At 37.3% G+C, this 21,918-nt stretch overlaps 2 protein-coding genes and 1 non-coding gene across 8 annotated transcripts in view; 1 reads left to right on the top strand and 2 right to left on the bottom strand.

Annotated features, from left to right (window-relative positions):
- Positions 1-1,787: 1,787 nt before the first annotated feature.
- Positions 1,788-15,594, bottom strand: LOC112562352 (transmembrane 9 superfamily member 1-like). The gene is made up of 15 exons (XM_025235582.1): positions 15,482-15,594; positions 13,958-14,047; positions 13,165-13,246; positions 12,706-12,810; positions 11,013-11,131; positions 10,667-10,776; positions 10,325-10,388; positions 9,292-9,363; positions 8,762-8,912; positions 7,855-7,980; positions 7,453-7,545; positions 6,598-6,708; positions 6,082-6,244; positions 5,550-5,741; positions 1,788-5,245 (listed from the first exon to the last, which is right to left on the bottom strand). The coding sequence occupies exons 1-15, from the start codon at positions 15,557-15,559 to the stop codon at positions 5,044-5,046; spliced, it is 1,758 nt and encodes a 585-aa protein (XP_025091367.1). The 5' UTR covers positions 15,560-15,594; the 3' UTR covers positions 1,788-5,043.
- LOC112563398 lies at positions 9,601-9,722 on the bottom strand. The gene has a single exon (XR_003099031.1). It is a non-coding gene; the product is annotated as a U4atac minor spliceosomal RNA (small nuclear RNA).
- Positions 15,595-15,724: 130 nt separating the features above from the next.
- Positions 15,725-21,918, top strand: part of LOC112562349 — a 54,821-nt gene continuing 48,627 nt past the window's right edge. The window contains exon 1 of one of the 6 annotated variants that reach the window (XM_025235577.1): positions 15,725-15,815. Coding sequence is in view for 5 of the 6 variants with exons in the window: in XM_025235572.1 (XP_025091357.1) it covers positions 16,621-16,725 (105 nt within the window). In the remaining variant the exon portion in view is untranslated. The other 5 variants (XM_025235573.1, XM_025235572.1, XM_025235571.1 and 2 more) reach the window with 5 other exon arrangements.

The following is a 21,918-nucleotide window of genomic DNA, read 5'->3' as shown; positions in this document are numbered from 1 at the left end:
TGCCATGTCAACTTCTCAGCACACTACTGATGGAAGCCACAATTTCAGCAGCGGGAAAACATGGAACATGGGGATTATGAATGAAGATAATGTGCGCAAACAGCAGGAAAGACTCGAGTTAAAGTGTAAGTTGCCGGCAACAAGCAATATGATGCAGGGAACATAGGAATGTGTATGATACTGAGATCAGAAGAAGACAGGTGTAGTCCTGTAAAGATGCCATGAGATCCATTGGAAGCTCATGGCCTGCCACAAAGTATTCATCCTCCTTTCAGAGCTTGCATGCAGATAAATATGAGCTGGCTGGATTGCAAGAGGGAACAACCCCATGAAAATTCATAACTGGAAAATAAATGTGTTGCCAGTGTTTATAAATAAACCTTTCATCTACGGAAAAGCTTAAAATCAAAAGTTAATACTGCTTTTTCATGGCAACCACATGACATCTACATGGAAAGGCCGTCTAAAAGAATATACAACTCAACTGTCTTTTTTACAGGTACCAGTGTTTGCACATCATAGAAAAGTAGTGTTTTGTGGTACTTGTGTCATGTTTCAGTAACCGACAGATGCATTACACATTCACAGCACCAGCAACCAAACTTAGTGGCTGTATTTACATTCAAGATGTTACACATCTAATTTTATGGAAACTTCCACTTCAACCATCAAATCAGTAAATAAATACATTTTATGATGAAAGCACACCAACCTTCAAATTTTAATTCATCGGCTATAATTATGGCTGACAGTCATGCTGATATGCAGGAATTACAAGCACTTTTCAGAAATCAAACTATGTAGGAGGGCAATTCAATTATAATTTCAGTTCAGTCTTCGTGGAAATAAATGGTTCCTAACTCAATCTATCACAATGGCACTTCCATGTAAACCTAAAGGAAATAAGGTATTTTCAAAAAAATATGGTGTCCTGTAGGCAGTGTGTTTAGTCCTTGTTATTCCTCGAGGAGCATAGGGCCGCAACACCACCTCACCAGTGGATCTGGTTTTGGACTGCACCCCTCAGTTGGGCCCATGTGGTTTCAATGTCTTTTGCCTCGCTCTCTACTGTTCTTTTTCAAGTCTGCTTTGGTCTCCCAACTCTCCTCTTCCCATGAGAATTCCAGTCAAGTACCTGCCTGGCAATGGTGTCAGCTGATTTGCGCAGGGTGTGTCCTATCCAGCCCTATTTGTGCTTTTTTGATGTCTTGGCCAGTGGCATTCTGGTTGTTTCTTTTCCACAGGCTGCTGTTGGAGATCTTTTCAGGCTATCTCATTCCAAGAATATGGCATAGGCATCAGTTGATAAATGTCTGGAGCTTGTTGTTGATGGTGTTTGTTACTCTCCAGGTTTCAGAACCATACAGTGGGACAGCTTTCACATTGGTGTTGAAGATGCGGGTCCTCCTGTAAAGATAATGCTTGGGAGATACAGATGAGGTGTAGGCTATTGAAAGCATACCTGGCTTTGTTGATGCAGCTTTTGATGTCATCACTGGCTCCACCATTTTTGTTGACAATGTTCCGCAGATCCACAAAGTGATCTGTTCTCTTCTTGAAGTTGGATTGGAAGTTCCTGCTTGTTAATTCTCATCACTTCGGTTTTCTTTCTGTCGACCTTTAAGCCCACCTTTTCTGCTAGCTTAATCAGTTAGGCAGTGGAATAATAGTCACAAACTAACTAAAAAAGAATAAATATAACTCATGATAATAAAAAAAAAAAAAAAACGTTTTACTGAGATGAGTGGTGAAAATTTTCATTACCCATCCAATTTGCGCTTATTTTGCTATGATCTTTATATATAAAAGAAAGGGTCATCTAGAAACACTCAAATCTGTAAGGAATGTAACTCCCCTCAAAAAAAATAGTTTCAAGATCTGATTTTGTCCCTTTTGTCAGAAAAATTCTTACGTGCAACCTCCTTTTGTCTAACCTGCTTTAGAGGTTTAGTGGGGGGCGGGGGGGAGTGATCTCTGAATTTTTCCTTTCTTCTGTAAGACTATTTCTGATTTTAGTGCCTGTTGCTTTCCTACATTTGGCGCTGATGTTTTCATCCTTATGTTGGACTTTTTCATCACCTGTGACCTTTTTCATTTGCAACTTTTGTTGAGTGGTGATTTTCATGACCTACCACTATTAACTGCCAAGCTTTTTTGACAACTGTGACAGAGAGCACCTGACAATGCACTGAAAAAAACCTGCTGATCTATTTTGATCTTGCTGACCTCAATTGGATTTTATTCAACATGTCAAAATATCAAGACTAAGGATCTACATTTTCCTGCATCCACCATCCTCATCTCTTCTTTGCCACCATCTTAGCAATAATGAAACATCGTTTTTAACAGTACTTCCCGAAAGTGAAGTCAGCATGTCTTAAATGGGAAGTGGGGAGGGGAATTGATGTTTTACACCAAGCCAGCAACTAAGGCTATATCACAGCATGTAAACAGATGCCACATGCACAGAAACAGTATGCCCAAGACAAAAGCTGCACTCAGGACAGATAATCTTCACAGGTGCTAACAGTTGCACCGCAGGACCACCCTTGAATGGGCAGGGAAGTGTGATATGCAAGTACACTCACATTATGATTGCCAAACATGGGGTACACATTTATACACAACACTGACTGTTTAAGCAATGAGATTTATAAAATATAAATATGAACTGTTATTTTGATGATCTAAAAAAAGTACATCAATTGTGTCAAAATGGGACAGTTAAGGTGGGAATTAAAACCAAACACCACCAAACTTGAAATATATATTAGCAATTTATTCTAAGGCAATTTATCAAGATACATACAGTACCTAGCTCTCTCAACTTCTTTGAGATGAAAAAAAAAATGGATCTGTGATGAGATTGAAAGTTAATACTTCTTTCATAAAGAGCTGTTACAACATTTAATTAAAAGAATGTTGGTAAATCTTCAGCGAGGGGGAAGTCTACTTTTAAAATAAACTGTTTCATGTTGATGGGTAATATACTTTCAAATCATTTGATACTTTCAAGTTTCCAGAAAGTACTTTACAAAAGTACTGGCTGTGAGGTGTACACTAATCTTTGCTCTGCATTTGTTCAATCTGTCATGCCATTACAGAAAAAGCAGAAAGCAAAATCATGACCCACTTCACAACAAACAGTTCACTCAAATAATTTGGCTTTGAACACCAAGTCACTTTCAAATGTATTTTCCTGTGATGTAGTCAGCAGTGAGAAGATTCCTATGCATTTAATGGTGCCATAAGGAAACTGTAATATATTTTCATAATATAAGCATTTTGTACAATAAATATGGCCCTCTATAACCATTGTTCATGAAGACACTATTCTTTCAACTAGACTTTGTGGACAATGTTAACATCCACAAAACAAAGACAGATATATGAATACACCAGTTACAGCAGTTGCTGCTGGTTATAAATATCAATCACATGACCAGACTGTCAAGTTTCTAACATTTCCTTTGGCCTGGTGAGTAATGGTGGAAGTACCCAGGCCAGATTAAAATAAACTTGAGAAGCAACAGCAAGGAGAGACTGAAACGCAAACCTAGAAAAATGGGGACTAACAACTAATAACAAGAGTCTTTCGCTGAGCAGGTCACAAAATCCATGGTTCCCAAACACTCTCACTATTCATGCTATGGTAAATCTCTGATGTACTAACGCTGATGCTCAAAGTTGCAACAAAGTGACAGATGTCCCCCTATTACAGAAGTTTTATTTCAGGGGCAAACAAAGAAAAGGTAGCAATCACTATCACATGAGTGTCCATTTTGAACATCATAAGCTTTAGATCAGATCACAAGCTTTTCAGGAAAATACAGAATTACAGTCTAAAAAATTTACAATTTCTCAGGTCCTTTAATCCACAGCCAGACTTCCCATTGTTTCTAGACAGATTTTGTGCATAGACATAAAAAAAATTAATGAAATCTCCTCACATTTTCAAACAGCATTCAAGCACATGCACACAACACAAATGAAATAAATCTTTTTTCAAATAGTGACACACTAATTGCTAAATGTGAACATCTCCAGGTCAAACCCTTGCATGCATTGAACAGAAATGCACCACTCTACAGACATAATAACAAGCGATTCACCCACTTGCTGGAAAAGTTCAAACAAAAATGAATAACCACTGTTTATTCCAATAATTTACAGATATATATATATACTTTTTCCTTATGAAAAGAGACTTTAAAAGTTTACTCACTTGCCATTTTTGAAATCTAAAAACATCCTTAATAAAATGGCAGTTAATGATTTAGTTATACTGTTAAGCTAACATATTTTGTATGCTGTTGTTGAAAATTGCAGGTGGCTTACTGTGCTCTCCTATTAAGAGAGAGCAAAGCAAAAGGAATTTGTAAAAAAACCAAAACTGATCACAAACAGCATGCTTGCCTCTGGACTGTAAAAATGTGGCTGGTTCTCTGTAAACAATTGTGTTTAAAGCACGACCCAAGCAAGATCAGCAAAAATAAGGATGACATACTGCAGCATACTGAGCAGCTGAAAACCCATCTGCCGTAGTCAAGTCATCTGCCATGGTCAAAGTCAAGTCAAAAGGGGAAGAAACTTTTTTTTTCTGAAGGGACTGAATTTATGTACAACACCCCCACTGTAACCAGGAACTGCATCTTAAAAACTCCCTTAAACAACTTTTTAGGGGGATGTATTCCTAATGGTATTGATGTAAAATTACAAGCAGCTGTTTAATTTCCCATGGTGCGGTTAGCTGAATGCACAGATACTGATCACGATTGTTCATTAATCTCTTTCTTCTTTCCATTTTTCACTTTGGTAACCTCAGACCTTACATCAGCACCCTTCACCAGCTCTACAAGACTAGACACTAAGCACATCAAGGTTCTTGTCTACACTTTCTCAGACTGTCTTGTGTTTAAAAAATACATAAGATCTTCTATGAAGAGACCAGCTTGATAGATATCCTAAGATGGATGATGACAAACCACAAACCCACATGAGAGATGCTCTTCATACCTTGCATCCAAAAATGACACCATCTTTTTAGTCCATCTTAAGATTAACATAAATATATCGAACAAACTTCAGCGAGGCAAAAAATGAGACAGTGCCCAACATCAGAAAAAAGACATAACAGGTCAGAAGGGTGTATCCGAAGAATTCAATTGTTTGCAGCATGCCAGACATGTTAGATCGTTTGAAGTAGTAAAACATGGCATACAGGAAAACAAACAATCCAGTCGAACTGCAAAATAAAAAAAAAAAAACAGGAGAAAAAAATTAGTTTCATGTTGTAGAACTTTTTCAGTATAAAATGAGTGACCTATGGGTGTGTGTGTACACACAAGCACATGCAAAAAAGATGAATTCCTCAAAAGTCTTATTAAAAGACTGTACTGCAAGAGCAGCTGTCTGGAAGATGCATAATAAGAGTAGAATCTTAAATGATGTTCTCTTTTCACCACTCTCCCTACAATTTCCCGCACTTATCCCCATTCTTACCCCTCCCCACTCTATACACATAGCAATGTAGACAGATAAGTACATACCCTGCACTGAAGATAGAACGCCACCACCAGCGGTAGTCTTCTGCGGACAGCTGAAAGTAGGTCAAAGCCACAGAAATGCAAGCTGTGACACTGAGCAAGATGCCATAAACAATGAAGAGGATGCCAAAGAGTGTGTACTGTTCCCGCCCCCATAGAGTGGCAAAGATGTAGTACAACTCCACTGAAATGGCACTGTAAACATATAACAAAAATATATATATCACCAAAGACAAAATCCAGGATCATTGAACAAAAAGAATCAAAAGATATAGATACATACTAACATAATACTGATCATGCCACATAATAATAAGAAGAGGAAGTGCAGGCAGACAATGGGCAGGAACATTTTAACAGAAAAACACAAATAAGCAGAGAGCTGACCCTCTAATCCCTTTCACATCAGCAATTATAAGGTAGAAAGTCTCAAAAAAGTCTCTCAAAAGGGTGAAAGACCTTTTCTTTTGACAGGGATCAAATCTATTGTTCAAAAAAGATCAAAGATTCAAGTCAAGATAACACCATTACACACCTGAAGGGCAAAAATCCTCCCACAACACAATGGGCCAAGGTTGAGCGGTACAAAGGAACGGATGGGATTTCTCTTGCAATATTTTTTGTACGGCAGGGTGCATCAAATCCTTGAGCCCAATTCTTTCCAAAGATGCCACCAATAACTGTCAATGGGTATCCAACTGCAATAATCACCAATTTATGACTCCATAGATGAAAAGATTCAGTTGACAGATATTTTAGTTTTTACACAACATTTTTATGAACAAGCAAGAACATGCCAAGTTAGTAGGACTTTAATGAGTGAAAAAAAAGAGAAGGTATTGCAACTTTTATGGTAAGAATAGCCTGGCTTGCAGTTGCTTTCCTCAAAATAAAATATCTACTCTTAAGAATGCTAAACAGCAATGTTTTTTTCACTTGATACTAAGTCTGGGGAAGGGGGAGACAACAATGCTGCTCCCATAAAACCAATGAAAACTTTTCATATAGAAAGAATCTAGTGTTTTATATATTTGGTTCTAAAGAGACTCACTAAAGACCCAGAGGGCCATTAGCAGAACAACAGTTGTCCATGGCAGTGCTTGTGTGGCCCCATATGCCCATGCTACAGAGTTGATCACTGACCAGACCAAGAAGAATGGGCCTAGGAAGGAAGTAAAATATTCATATCATACAACTCATACACTAATCACAACTAAAAAACTAAATAGATCACACAGGCATTCATGTCTGTTTTACTCATTATAATGCCCATGAACTTGCGAATGGTCTGTTTGCTCTTGTTAAAAAAAAAAGGGGGGAGGGGGAGGCATTTTTATCCATGGCAGAAGACAACTAACAAAACTTTGCCCCACTTTCCTCAAGCATTCTTAGGAAATGTGTGCACATACTATTCATTTATTTCTTTTCCCATGCCATATGTATCAACAAAACAATCTGTTTCCTCTCTCTTTTAATCCTCATACAAGTTCATTAACTTACATCTGCCTTCATTCACAATTTTTATTCATTAAATTATGACACCAGTGATTAGCGAGTTTCCAACATTTTATGCATGACCTACCTTGTGCTACTTTTACCTTACCTTCCATCTCCAAAAAGTAATAAATGCATTAAACATGAGGATTTTAATTTGTTTAAGAACTGTAATCGTATTGATTTGCATAATCCAGAATAATATGTTGCCCACTTCATTCCATGGACATCTCTGTGAACTCTTCTGAATGAGAAAACTGTGAAATTGGAAATCTCCATACAAAACTTTGGCACAACCTCTCCTTAAAACAAATCTGAGCCTTTTTACAGAGACTATTTAGTCATCCGGTTATTTTATTTATTTTAAGAATGGCACAGAAAGAAAAGCACTGCTTTCAAGCTAGAAGCTAACCAGCAAAAAGAGCAGAGGTCAGGTTGATATTCCAAACCCAGCTCTCTCCTCCCATCTTTCTGTACATGTTGGCTGCTACATAGCCACTAATACCTGCAACATACATATGATATGTAATATGTGATCTGCTAGACACACTACTCCCACTCAGAGATGGTAAAATCACATAAATGTGTGAGTGTTTGTGTGAGAGAGAGAGAGTTTGAGAGGCTCAATCCCTAATAAGCTGTAAGCAAAATTTAAAATAAAAATCATTTATGTTTAAAAAAAAACCAAATGATTCTAAACTTCACAATGGATACACAGGCAATAAGTCCAAGCTCCTTTGACAGAAACAAGCCATGTCAGAGTCCTGTTGTTCTGTCTTCTTGCCTATTAGAAGCTCTAATGAGAGATACTTACATGATGTGAAAGCATAAAGGACAATGGCAGCAGCATTGATAGCACCATGCCGGTGAACATTAAACATCCCCAAAAGGGCCATCATGAGAATTCCAGTGGCCAGGGCCAAAAACTGGGATCCCACACCTGAGACAGAAAAAAGCAATAAAAAAAAACAAACTAGTAAAAATCTGATAAAATAAATTTCATCATTTTTAAATTTTAAGAATGGAATAGTTTAGATCAGTGGTTCTCAAAGTTTTTCGGACCGCGGACCACTTTACTTAAGTAAAAGCTATGGCGGACCACCAAGGCCTAAGTAAAAAATATTGCGGACCACCAAGTCCTAAAAATCACTCTGTACTATGAATTTCAAATTTAAATTCCCGCATTTGTTTCATTTTAATTCAAAACTAAATGTCCTTGTAAAAGTAATATAGTAATAAGTTGACATAAAACTACGTATACCTCGTTCTTGTAATTAAAATGTTTATAGGAGGAATGCATCACTTTAAACATCACTTTGCTGATATGACGACTGTCAGCCGCGGACCACCTGACTTATGCCCGCGGACCACTAGTGGTCCACGGACCACACTTTGAGAACCACTGGTTTAGATGATGACATGCAATGATGCGAAGATGGCTGAAAGTGCTACAGAATAGAGCCATGTTGTGATGCGACCCTACTTATGCTCATGCCCTCTGGACAAAAGGTGAAATATCAAAAATCAACTTTCCTGTTATTATATATCATTTAATTCAAGGGGAGGAAATTAGTGACAAACCTGATAGTATAAAACACAGGTTCATGCATTACAATTTTACAACATCAAAACAACATTTATTTTGAACACATTAAAAAAAACAAAGTTGTATCTCCACCACACAAAAAGGAACACAATCAGGAAAACAAATGCAACAGTACCAAGGATGGCACAAAATATGCTCTTTGCTGGTGGGAACCTGAAGACATCTGTCTGAATTATTTTCCAACCATTGTCGTCTTGGTCCAGCTCATCACTCTCATCATCCTCACCCAGGTTATAGCGTGCAAAGTCACTCTTGAGCACTCGTGTCTATGCAAAATCAAATGCATAAGCTATCCATCACAAGATGACCTTTCACCAAAAAGTCTTAACACTAAAACCAGCTCTAGTGGATTTATCTACATTTGCTACATGGTGTGACAACAGCAGACTTTTTGTTATGCAATTATGGTGAGAGCAGTGGGTAATGTTAGCCTAGAAAGACACCACACATACAATATAAATATATATATATATCTCTTCAAATCTTGTACAGCACCTCTTGCCCATTCTGCATATGAATTGTCTCCTTCTTAAAGAAAATCTGGTGAAGGCAAGTAAACATATCAGATATAACAAGCTAATTTCAACCTCTACTATTTTATGACAAGAACAAGTCAGCATCAGGGTCAGTAATGTTTTTACTCACCAAAATAATGACAACAAAGCCAATCAGAAGGAATACAAGAACCATGGAGTTGATGATGGACAGCCAGTGTATCTGCACACATCAAGAAGCCAAAACAAGTTATGCAAAGCAATTCCTATCAATCTCAACTCTTTACTATAACTGAGAAAAAAACTGACAGCAAGGATGATGACTGCAAATATGTTGATGATAAACTTTGTTGCACTCCTGAAACATGGCAGCCATTTTCTTTATTAAAGATCAAGACAACAAACTTGATCACCCCACCTATCTCAAACGCATTAATTGATCAGTACAGTCACCCACTTGGGTGTCAAAAATTGCACCATCCTATGAAGAATGATGCGATATTTAGCTTTAGCTATGGTGTCAGCAGTCTTGCTCTCTCCATACGATCCTTGAGCAAGCTCTCACCCCAAGATAAAGACGGTCGCATGTGGTAGGGCCGCTACTTAAGCCAATGAAACATCTACTTCACAATTCAAAGGTAAGATAATTTGACTTCCTGATCTTATTTTCCCAGTTGAGGCAATAACTAAACAACGCTTATGTGCTACCTTAAAGACAAACATATGTGCATAACAATATAAATTGTTTATAATTAAAGACAAAAATTAACAGAATCTATGAATAAACTACCGTGTTAGAACCCTAAACATGCCTAAAAAGAGAGGGGGGGGGGCGTTTCAAGGGACATAACCTACAAGGGAAGTAACAAATTTTAACCAACAGAGGAATAAAATACAACAGAAGCGAAAATAAAAGATAACTATGTAAAACTGGAAGCATTTGATATTTTTAAACCAAAGGTTTTACATCACTGTACTCTCTTTCTTTGTTTTCACCACAAAGTCCAAATCTACTAACATTAATATTGTTGAAATGTTTCAATCTATCCACTGCAAACTACTGCCATTTTGTCAAAGTTGGCATAAGATAATCAGTCTCCAGCATAACAAATACAAATTCTTCTTCCTTAGGTCAAGGAAGAAGATAATTTTATTCTCCTAAAATAAAAATAACTGTCAAGTACCTCTAATGTCTTTGGGAAAAAATAGTTCTCTCGCATTCTTTTCCCTCTGTCTTCATACTTGAGCCTAAAAGCACACAGAAAAAAAGAAAATCTTTTCTATTTAACCATTATAAATAAGATCCAGGTCTTTGTTGTTTGTCAGCTTGCAAAAGGTATAAGAGAGGATGTCAACACACAATCTGTGTTTAAGTTAAGCATTATGAATTTCATAATTTTGACTATGTGAGTCTATTTTGTATAGACAAATTTAAAAGGAACCAAATAGAAAATACAGATTCACGGATAAAATAAATCTGGCCTACACTTGGCAAATAATATTGGTGAAAAGAAGTATAAACTCACTCATTAGGAAACCAATGGACACTATAGGTAAAAGTAACCTCAAAAGGTGTTGTCACTCCGTCCAGATTGATTGGAGCCTGCTCTTTGGTACTGACATTGGCATAGATGATCTGAAATAATATTGGGACGAGATTGTTTGAGTCTGTATTATACAGTCTATAATACTTCAAAATGTTGAACTACTTACTCTTTAATTCACTGATCACACGAACACTTTCATCTTGTATAAACTCAGCTCAGCTGACATTGGCAACTGTTCTGTCTGGAGCAAGAACTAAATCAACATCATTTACTTACATCCTGGTGGATTATGCAGAACTAATTTTTATCCTGTTACTCTACTCACATGATCGCCATTATATTCAATGTTGAAACTTAAATGTGCCCAAAGAAAGACTTTATGGTTGTGGGGCAAAAATCCTCCTTCCTCCAGATGCCCAATGAAGCCTCGAACCGGAATGTCATCTGGATAAAAAAATAACTTTATTTAGCAAATTTTATTTGATACGTATTCTAGGTTTTCTTTTGGGTCTATGAAGAGAAAGAAGTCTAGGATTAATGCATTATTGATATTTATATTGACTGGTTTCAGTCATATCTCTCAGATGGGACTCAGTTATAGTAGATGGCTGTATCTCCATGTCTCTATTCGCAAAGAAGTCCCCCAAGATTCTGTACTTGGTCCCAACCGTTTCATCATGTATGCTAAGCCTCTTGCTTCTCTGATTCAAACTCACTCTGTATCCGATCAGTCCTTTGCCGACAACACTCTACAGGCAAATAAATAGTCCAGCACAATGCCAATGATGTCATAAAAGTACAGGTCAGTACAATAACACTAAAAGTACCACAAATCCAATCAGAAATGCGGAAAGCAGTCTCCCTCAAGTCTGTTAGGCTAAGGTTACATGATGTCTGCTGACATGTCTCTTGATAAGCATGTTTCTCACATCTGTAGTGCTGGCTACTATGAACTACAGAAGATCAGCCCCATTCGCCATATTCTATCTTAACCACCAAAATTCTCATCTGTTCATTTGTTCTGTCTATACCAGACTACTGCAACTTTCTTCTTGCTGGCAGTAAGCAGTAGCTCATCCAAAAGCTTCAGAAAGTCCAGAACTCAACTGCTCGTCTTGTTTTCTGGACTCACAAATCTGAACATGTCACACTTCTTCATGCTCTTCATTGGCTACCAATTAAAGTTAGAATAGACTACAAGCTCTCAACTACTTTACTGAAATCTTCTGTCCACACTCCTGCTCGAAACCTTCGCTCATCAGATTCCTGCATTCTATCCTCCCTCCCACAAAGACAGTCACATACGGACAACAGATGTTCTTCCTCTATGAACTCTCTTCCACATCACATTCACCACTCTGACTCAAAGACTACTTTCAAACGTTCTCTGAATCTGTTCATAAAGTACTACCCATGAATTACTATCCTGAACTCCTTTTGCAACTTTTCCATCTCTACACTATTTACAGTCCCTATATCCCTTTATCCATTGCATTATGTTCTACTCTAGAACTTCATATTTATGTTATTAAAGTGTATCTAGTACGTATCTAACCGTCCATTATATGTTACCTAATGTTCGTTTATTATTACTGGTCAGTGCAGAGAGTGTATGCTGCACGATACAAGCATATTATTATTCAAGATATCAGCTTGTGCATCTTAACTTCAAATTAGCAACCCATCTCGACTGACGTATTCAGTGTTATCACAAAGTGCTGACAAGGAAGAGGGTGTCTAAAATATTGCACATAAGAAAATTAAACAGATGAACAAAGCAAATGACTAAAGAAAAATATTTTATACATTTAAATTATTTCAGTGCTTAGTGGAAAGTGGAAAGAGAAAATTGCTGAAAAGTGAGAAAGCAGATGAAAAGGCTTCCTCCTCTTGAGTAATGATACCTTAATAAAACATGAGTCACCCTCAAGCGATTGAGATTCACTAAGTCTCTCTGGATCATAATGCTAGCTATGTTCAAAAAGGAAAGAATAGTTAATAAATAGTACTTTACTCACCAATAACAAATTCGAAATAGTACAGATCTTCGATTGCAGTACGAAGTAGCTCCAGGTCTTTTTCTGAGTATTTCACTTTGCAAAGCTCATCTTTAGCAACTTCCTCTGCATAGCAATATTATACCTTGTTATCATATCAATAAAAAAAATTATCGCAGCAGCAAATCTTTCTCTGCAGAACACGTCTAAAAATGAATGGCATCTTTTAATCTATACTCAATTTAATCAAGCTGCAGAAAGCCATACAGGCTGAAATATTTTATCTGTAGCTTCAAGCAGATTACTAAATAGTACAATTTTAATTTTTGTGAGAAAAAGGAACAAGGAAAAAAAATTATTACATGCTAAAACATTTTTGGGGGGTGGGGTGGGGGTGCTCTTCCATAAATTTTGAATCAACAAACTTTTTCTTTAAGTATATCAGTCATCAAAGCATATAGTGTCTGAAATTAATCTCACTTCTGAAAGTTATGTTGTATAGAGATACTGCCATACGATCTCCATCCAGGACTTCTCCCAATGTCAAACTTTTGTGCTCCACCTGAGAAACACGCTAAATTTTGTGAGTATTCCATGCAAACTTTCTCACTTTCCATCAACACAGCACTTTCAATTTTACACTTAGTGGACACACCTTTTCACTCTCTTTGAGCTATTATTATTAGTTCCAAGTCATCTTGTAGACTAGGTTTTCTTTTTACATGGACAATAAACTTACAAGTGAGTCATGGACAAGGTTCTTCAGACATCCAAATCATATGCTATATTCAGAAGCAAGGTCAGCTCATGTGACTACAAAAACTGTTAGAGCTTTTGGGCCTGAACAGAACAAACTGGATTTTACAGATCTGGATCTGAGGTATTTCCTTCATCGTCTGCCTGGAGCTACATTCTGGAGTACTAAAGTGGGTCTTTATTTATGTTTATATTCTCATTGCCACAGTATTAATAAGTACACTCACAAATCTTCAAAAGAAATGAAAATTAGATTTGAAACTGCATTGCGGGAATGCTGATGGGTAGCAATGCATGAATGTACACAAATACATTGCAAAAAAAATGGCAAAATGGTGATGTAAAATGGTGATGTAAGGAGTACATATATTGCATGTGCTACTTAGAAAAAGATAGTAAGAAATATGGTAAATACTTGCATGTATGGCTCAGAACATAAAGTACTACATAACTGAGCAGTATCATTTATGATAAACTAGCATACCTAGCACTGAAAAAAATTAAAAACCCATCTCACCTTATCAGGACGACAAACAGGTAGCTGGTAATAGTGATAAGTTTCATGTGGGTTAAAGTATGGTCCTACTTTGTTAACATACACCAGCACCTGGAACATCCAGAGCAACAGGTATACATTTATTTTTACATACATCTAGGGTGGTGCAAAGCGATAAATAGCAACAATAATCTTTCCCAAAAATTAAAAAAACACACTCCGCTGCAAGTAAATAACAATTATTGCAAATGTAACCTCAAATGAATGTTTCACCATCAGATGGCACACAACTAAATGGGAAAAGAAATTCAACAAGAATTTTGGCACTATTCCATCAATAGCCAATTTTACTTGCACAAGAAATTTCATACTGGCTGGCTAATTCACTTAATAAGAAAGCGATTTCCTCTAATGATGATTTCGCACTCTATGAGGCCTGAAAGGAAAAGTGACAATAAATGGAGAGAGGAAACTGGCGTGAATTATTAAAAAAAACAAACCCACTGACTGCTAGGCCTGGGAAAGGATGTAAAATCCACTGTAGTATTTATAAGCAACCTTTCTACTAATATAGTACTGGACTCTCCCAGAAGCATCATGCTTGATTGTTTTTTCACAAAATAGATTGATTTCATTCTCATCATAATAAATACTTGGACTGGAAAAGTATCTTGAAAAATCTCTTTTCTTTTCATAATACAATCATCATATTAGTACATTTCATACTATAATATTTTATTTCACACATTAACTGGCGTATTCTTAGTGTAAATACTAAATTTGCACTTTTTTTTTTTAACTAAGGGAGTGAACCTCTTGTCTAAACTAGGTAGTGCCTGTGCACCTGATTATCCCCCTTAAAATCGCACTATTCTTCCAGGTTTGAACACAAAAAAAAAAACTGGGTGGCAGCTTTCTGTGCTCTCAAAAGATATGTTTCATACCATTTACATTTAAGAACAAATGTGTTCATTGCTAGGCATGAAAACTCTTATAATTCCCATTCATATCTTCTTTATTTTTTAGGAGTGAGTGTAATTTGCTTGTATGGATATAGAGAAAGTGCGTATGTGTGTGTGAGAGAGAATATATGTACATATAAGGAGCATAAAGGTCCAAGAATAAAATGAACAATTCAGTCTATATTCTAAAGATGCAGATACCATGTCTAGCAGAGTGTAAAAAAAAAATTACAGCAAACGAAAAAAATTATACCACCGATTACTAGACGATGACTGAAAATTTAGCTGCGCGGAAGAAAATCTGAGACTTAATTAGTTCGAGATGTTTATGAATAACAGATCACTGCTACTACTGATAATTTAATCGATATTCTTGTTATAAAATACATACAGATGTACACAAATCAAGTATCAGATCTACAAGTTTTTATTTGGAGTCGCGGAACTGAACACGGTTAGGGTTATGATACTAATCGATAACGAAAGCATACTTTCTGTAATGTACCAAATATATCTGTCCGATAATAAATAAACAACACAAAACATCTGGCTGATGAATCGTATGCAATTCAACCTCGTTTACCTTGTCTCCTTCTTTGTAATTAGCGCAAGAAACAAGAGAGAAAGAGAGTGCCAACACAACTGTTTTCCAGGTCGCCATCTTGTCAGTTAGTTCTTAAGAGATTTCTCGAGAAATATATTATTATCGTTATTTTATTATTAAATCTTTAATAATTTATCACATTTATACCAATTATACTTGACTTACAACAATATTTAATAAAACGAGAAAAAAGTGGAAAGGTTAAAGGGCACATGCTAATCCGACATATTCGTGCGCTTCTTCTACATCACACAGGCGTTGGGGGTGTGACCAAAACGCGCAAGCATGCAATAAAAGACCTTCGGCCACGTCTGTGAGTTACTTTTTCAAACGGAAGGTGCTATTAAAACAGTAGACTACACTTTTAAACAGAACTGCATGCAAGACGCATTGCGAACTATTTTCTTGGCCGCATTGATCTAAGTTATTTACATGCACGATGCGACCGACTAATCCTCTTAGGATATGGGCTTTATCTTAGCGAGGTTACAGATCGGCGCTGGACAGTTGCAACCGCTGCCAAAATGAACGCATCAGACATTCCGCCGTTTTAGCATGACTCCACGGCAGAGTTTTCGCTTTTTCTTACCACTCTGCATCTGTCTAGGCTAAGAGTAGCCCACCTAAGCGATAATCCACCCCGAACATATTGTGTCTTTGTTGCTTGGCTGTGTTCGGCGCTCTGCTCTCATTTTCGGAGGAGGGAGTCAAGACTCCGTCTGCGAAAATGGATCTTCACACAGCCCTTGAGACTTTTGCTGAGGTTTGGGTGGCTGCTAATACCCAGACGGCTGTCAACTCGGAGCCTGGGGTAAGTTTTGCGACTTGTTGAAGTTCGAATGGATTTGCGTTTGGCGCGCCCCTTGAAACGAGAGCGAATCTGCATCACTTTCGATGCTTGACTGGTATCGAATTTCATCTGCCTTTTGTGTTAGGATGTGCTGTGCTACATATGCGATCTCGTTGTTTGTCAGCCTAGAAACTTGTATTAGCCACTTTTCTGGTCACGTTTCTGACTTCTTGCTGCATTTGCATCTATATTCTATTATGTGGCACGTTAAAAGACACGATCATATTATTGAGGCTGGCATTGTAGCACAGGAAATCCTGAGTACTTGATGGCTGTATATGTACACTGTCAGTTTATTCTCAAGTTTGGCGGCCTACTTGGACCTGTGGGCGTGTTATGCTTAAGGCTTTGTCGAGCTCGCAAACGTCATTTGGTAAGTGTTGGCAGTTAACAAAGACTAATTATCAGTCACAGCGCTGCTTACAGAAAATGATCGCAGTAGGGATGCTAGGACGTGTGTGCTCGGCGCGTTCACACTCATGTCGCTAGATCAATCGCTTTTATGGATTTACAGTCGGGTAATGCATACGCGCGACAGCTGCCGCTCTTTAAGGCCTGTCGCTTTTTAAAGTAGAATGCTTGTTTTGCAAACTGTTTACCTATATTTCGTTAATATCTTGCAACACATCTACAGCTATTTTTTTTTTTTTCAACTTTTAGTGTGTATACAGTGTTTTAGGGTTAAATTTGGGTTTATTTTTAATAATAGAATGTGTTATGTAGAGAAGTTCTTACATATTATCTGTTTTCTAGTTATATTTAAAAATAGGTTGTGTAAATTCTAAATATACAGCAGAGCTGTCATTTAGTGCACGCATTTTTATTCTTATTGAAAGGATGCTGTTTTTTGTTTTATATGTTACCAAGAAAAATTTCTGGTATTAGTGCATTTTTAACAAAATCAGTTTTCCACTCTTAAGACATAATTACCATTTATAAAAACTGTTTGAATTTTTTTTTTCTTTTTTGAGATTTGTATTGAAAATTGTTATTAATTTTAGTTATTATTTCGTTAAACCTATCTGTAAAAATACAAATCATTTGTATGCAAGAAGTCTTCAGGAAATGTTTCAGAAAATGTTCCTTTTTATGGAGAGTTTTCTTATAGACACTAGTCTGCTCATGTTTGTAAAGTATAAGTGATGCTAATTCTAGTGATGTGATATATTTAATCAATAGTAACTGTTTAAACAAGCTCTCATTACAGATTTTTTCTGTTGTTTCTGTTAAGGAAATTAATTGATCTATTGATGATGGGGCAAAATATGAAAAAAAACATTTCAGCAGTTGCCTTTTTGTTTTTACTGTTAATTGTAAGTGAATACAGTGACCAGCTAGATATCTATGAATATTGATGATTTTTATGAGATGAACATATTCCTCTTTTATGGCTTATGCAGTTTAAGACATTGTCATTCCTTATTTCTTATAATATTCATGTTAAAGCTTAAATACCATTGATAATTATACTTTCAGAATATTTGTAAGCTCCTTAACTGCATGACTTGCACCATGGGTGGTAGTTGGGTGTGTCTTATAAGTTGGTGAACACTTTTTTAATTGTTTCCATGACATACAACAAAGTTGCTGCTGTTCAAACTATTGTGCTTGGCTAGGATGAAATGTCAACCATGACCTCTTTGGTGTTAGTATATTTCAATATTTTATTGTTGTACTTGGATTATGTTAACACGATTCTTCCTCATTTGAGGCTTACACTGTAAACATTGCTTTCACACTATGTGCTGTTGAATAAATAGGTTAACATCTTCATTTTTAATATAAATCAATCAATGCATCAGTATGACTTATAACAACACGTTACATAGTTACCTTTCCCCCTCTATCTTGGAGTGTAGTCATGAAACTAATCATATATGTTAGTTGACATTTATATTTGAATAGCTTATGGATAAACTTCTGCTTGGTACTATTATAAAAGAGTAGACTGTGCATTTTTTCCATGTGCATGCGCATATGCATCTTGTCCATGGTAAGTAGCTTTTAGCTAAACCCTGGTACAATATAAAAATTATTATTAAGTATTATTATTTATATTCTAAGTTGAATTGAATGAACAAGAAATTATGTTAACTTTTCTAAAGAACTTGCTTTAGTTGATAGCAAATGAAACTTATAGCTTAATCTCTTAAGGAGACAATTATAAGCTTATTTAAAATGCTTCCTTATATTTGCTTTGTGCTTCCATTAGTCATAAATATCAGGTTAAATTGATGATAAAATGTAATGGAAATGGTGCTGTTTGTATAAATTATTTAAATTTGTTTTTTTATTCCTTAATCTTGACACAACTAGCATTGACTAGACAAGAAAGACTTGTTGGTATTGGGCGTGAAACAGCCTGTTTTTGATAGCTGTCCTAACGGAAAGACGGTTGAAGAGGGGTTTTGGGGTCAGCAGTGCACAGAAATCAGAGGTAACGGACAGGTAGTGACAGGAGGGAAGGTATCAGATGCCTTCTTTTAACTCACATTTGCACGTATTATACACAAAGAACTGGAGGACGAGGAAGACTGTTGATTTCTTCTCGCTTCACTGGTCTTTTGCAAATGGGTGTGACAGACCGATAAAGACGCGATCGTTTCGACTGCGCTTCAGGTGAAACCGAAGGTAGTGCGCGGCCTCGGCGAAAGTGGGGTGGGCGGGGAGCAGTGAGCACTAAAGAGATGGGATGGGGGAGAATAGGAGGGCTTTGAAATGCCGCCCTTAGTGTTTTTACCAGAGGCAATACTTTGGCTTGATTGAGATTCCGATGCAGTTATCGCACGAAGGTATCTAAGCCATACAGAGAAAGGTGGCAGGCAGACAAAATATGAAATGATGTATAAGATTGCTTTCAGCATAAATGTTTCACCAATAATTATGATGATGACATTTTCTCCTGAAGGTTATCTTGTAAATAATTTTGTTGTTTGCCTACCTGCCATAATAACCGCTAGTGAATGTTTTTTTAAAGGGTAATTTAGAATGGTCCATCTGACCAGTAAAATTATTCCTGCATGGTAAGCCATGCACAACTACTTAAACCCATTTACTAGCTCGGTCTGGTGAACAAAGAGATCATTTTCAAAATATCACCAACAAGTTTGGGTTTGATATCTTCTATAGAAACAGCACTTTCAAGTTTTCTAGAAACTGATTCTTTTCATGGTATTTCTGAACCTCCTAAGTGGCACCTTTAATTAATATTCTTGTGATTTTTCATAAATATGGCAGATATCTGAATCTACCTTGGAAAAGCACAGTTACTTTTTATTTTAAAATTGTCTGTCAGTCTCCATCTTGTCCATTGAAATAAAAAAATATTACACTTCTGATCCAAAATCTAAATGCTCTGCCACTCAACTTTCATGTACATGATGTCAGTAGAAAGAAAAAAAGGCAGGGCTAGTTTAATGAAGATAACCCTGCTGTACAAAATATGGCAGAACAGTTGGGATCTGTTGTACATAGTATTGCAGAACAGTGGGACTTCACAATGGCCAAAAAAAGGATGACACTGCACAGTAACTGCAAAATGTGTTAGAAAACTAGAGAATTCATTGTGGTAATAAAACTAAGATGATAATGGCAACGCAACTAACAATAGTTATAGTCATTAAAGAAAAAGGAGATGAGAAATAAAGGCAGGTACGGTAATTTTAAGTCAGCCTGACATTTGAGACCATTTTTGTTGGTTGCTGCATTTGAAAAAATGGTAAAGAAGTTAGATTATCCATCCTATTTTGATCCACAACCCTGTGTTTCATGCAGAAAAAAAACAAGGCTGTAATGTTTGGCATGAATTTTCATTCAACTAACACGTCTCTTGAATGATATTAAATTGCTCTTATGCACTTAAAAATCTTGCCTGCTGAGCATCTAAAGCATGACATAACAACATTGATAGGTCGTTCGTTACTAGAACATAGCCCTGCTTAACCAGAAAAAGAAGGCGACTAACAAGGGCCCTGTCGCTAATGAAATCAGGAGAGGAAGAAAAGAAGGGCTGTGAGGTTTTAGTCACTTCAGCCCCAAGTACATTCTTTTGTGCGGGACCCGGCAGCGCAGAGACGGCGCGCTAGTGCAAGCATTGATAATTTCCTTTGCAACCTCGAGGGTCCCTCTCTCCTCTCTCCCTTCCCCTAATCCCCTCATCTCCCTTAGGGATTAGCAGGCTGCGAGACAGGTAAAGCGAAGGGTACAAGCCCGGGCTTTCACCTGCCTTCAAAGCAAACGATTTTTCAGTTTGGTCGACATGCCTTATAGTAGCGCAGCTTAGCCCAGCTTATACGAAGGAGAGCATGGCAGTTCTGTGGGGCTAGACCAGGTGATGTTGCCGGCCTCTCCCCGAAAATAGACCATAATTGTCACCGTGCGCAAGTCGATGGCCCAGGCATTGCCATGTCGTGGCAACAGACGTGTTAAAACTGTTAAGATGATGGGAGCTCACCAGTTAAGGGGGGCTCGTGCGGCCTAAGTATGCGGTCCTAACGCTTGTGATCTTTTGCGAAATCCTCTCACAAAGAGGCCTTACCCCCCTCTCCCATCCTCACACCCTCCCCCTCCGTTCCCCCTCCGATGCTGTAACACTCCATGCTCATGAAGTACGGCGAACCTTTTGTAGTGTCACAGGTGATGACAACTTCAGACACTCTCAGGTAGACTCTTGTTTTTAACAATCGGGTGTAGGCTTGATGTACCCGCGACTTTCCCAGCGTTGAAGTGAAGGTGATAGTGCACGGTGTAATAGAGAAGTAAACATCGTCAGTCGTCCTGCTGCGCGGTTAGCTCCCAGGATTAGGTTCATCTTGTCAATGAACAGGGTGGACGCCCTCTGCAGAATACTTCACCACCTGCACAGCAGCAGAAAGGTAATGCTAGATCCCTACTTTCGGTCAGCCTAATTAGGTGTCTTTACCTTTCAATTAATCAGTTAATTTTGTGATTAGCATTTCTGGGTACTTATGCCTGTTAGGCCCAGCAGCTGGAAGGTATCCCTCTACCAAAAGATCTTTAACCCACTGAATGACCGTCTCTTTCAATGCAAATGCACATACTTGTTGAGAGCAGAGATTATGAGGCTATAGTAAAAGTGTTGGTGTAGATGATGTAGTTATTTTAAGCCATCATTTTTTCTTTCTTTTGTGGACCTTTTCCCTTTCTTACTACTGTTTGTCTTTCAAGCAAGGAACAGGTTGTTGTTTAGCGCTCAAGAAAAGGTCCTATAAGTGCCTGTTGCATGTAAAGCAAGATGTACAAGAAAGACTGCTAGCCTCGAGCATGACATGCTTTAAACCCTTATGAATTATGTGACTAGACATGGATACATCAACAAACTATGTGTACGGTATATTTCTTTACAGATATGGGTGATGGAATAAGAGATTGTATGTTTAAACACCATAATCACCTGTCAACATAATTTTAACTGCATTTTTGTGAATGTATTTCTTTTGCAGGCACATTATGATTAGTTCAGTGGTGTTTAGAAAATGATATAGGAGACCTTTGTGAGCCAGAAGATTTTGTCACCAGTGAGATTAGATGGCTACCAGTTTGTAAA

Source organism: Pomacea canaliculata, linkage group LG4 (assembly GCF_003073045.1).
Source record: "Pomacea canaliculata isolate SZHN2017 linkage group LG4, ASM307304v1, whole genome shotgun sequence".
Taxonomy (NCBI): domain Eukaryota; kingdom Metazoa; phylum Mollusca; class Gastropoda; order Architaenioglossa; family Ampullariidae; genus Pomacea; species Pomacea canaliculata.
This window is presented reverse-complemented; position numbering and strand designations above follow the sequence as displayed.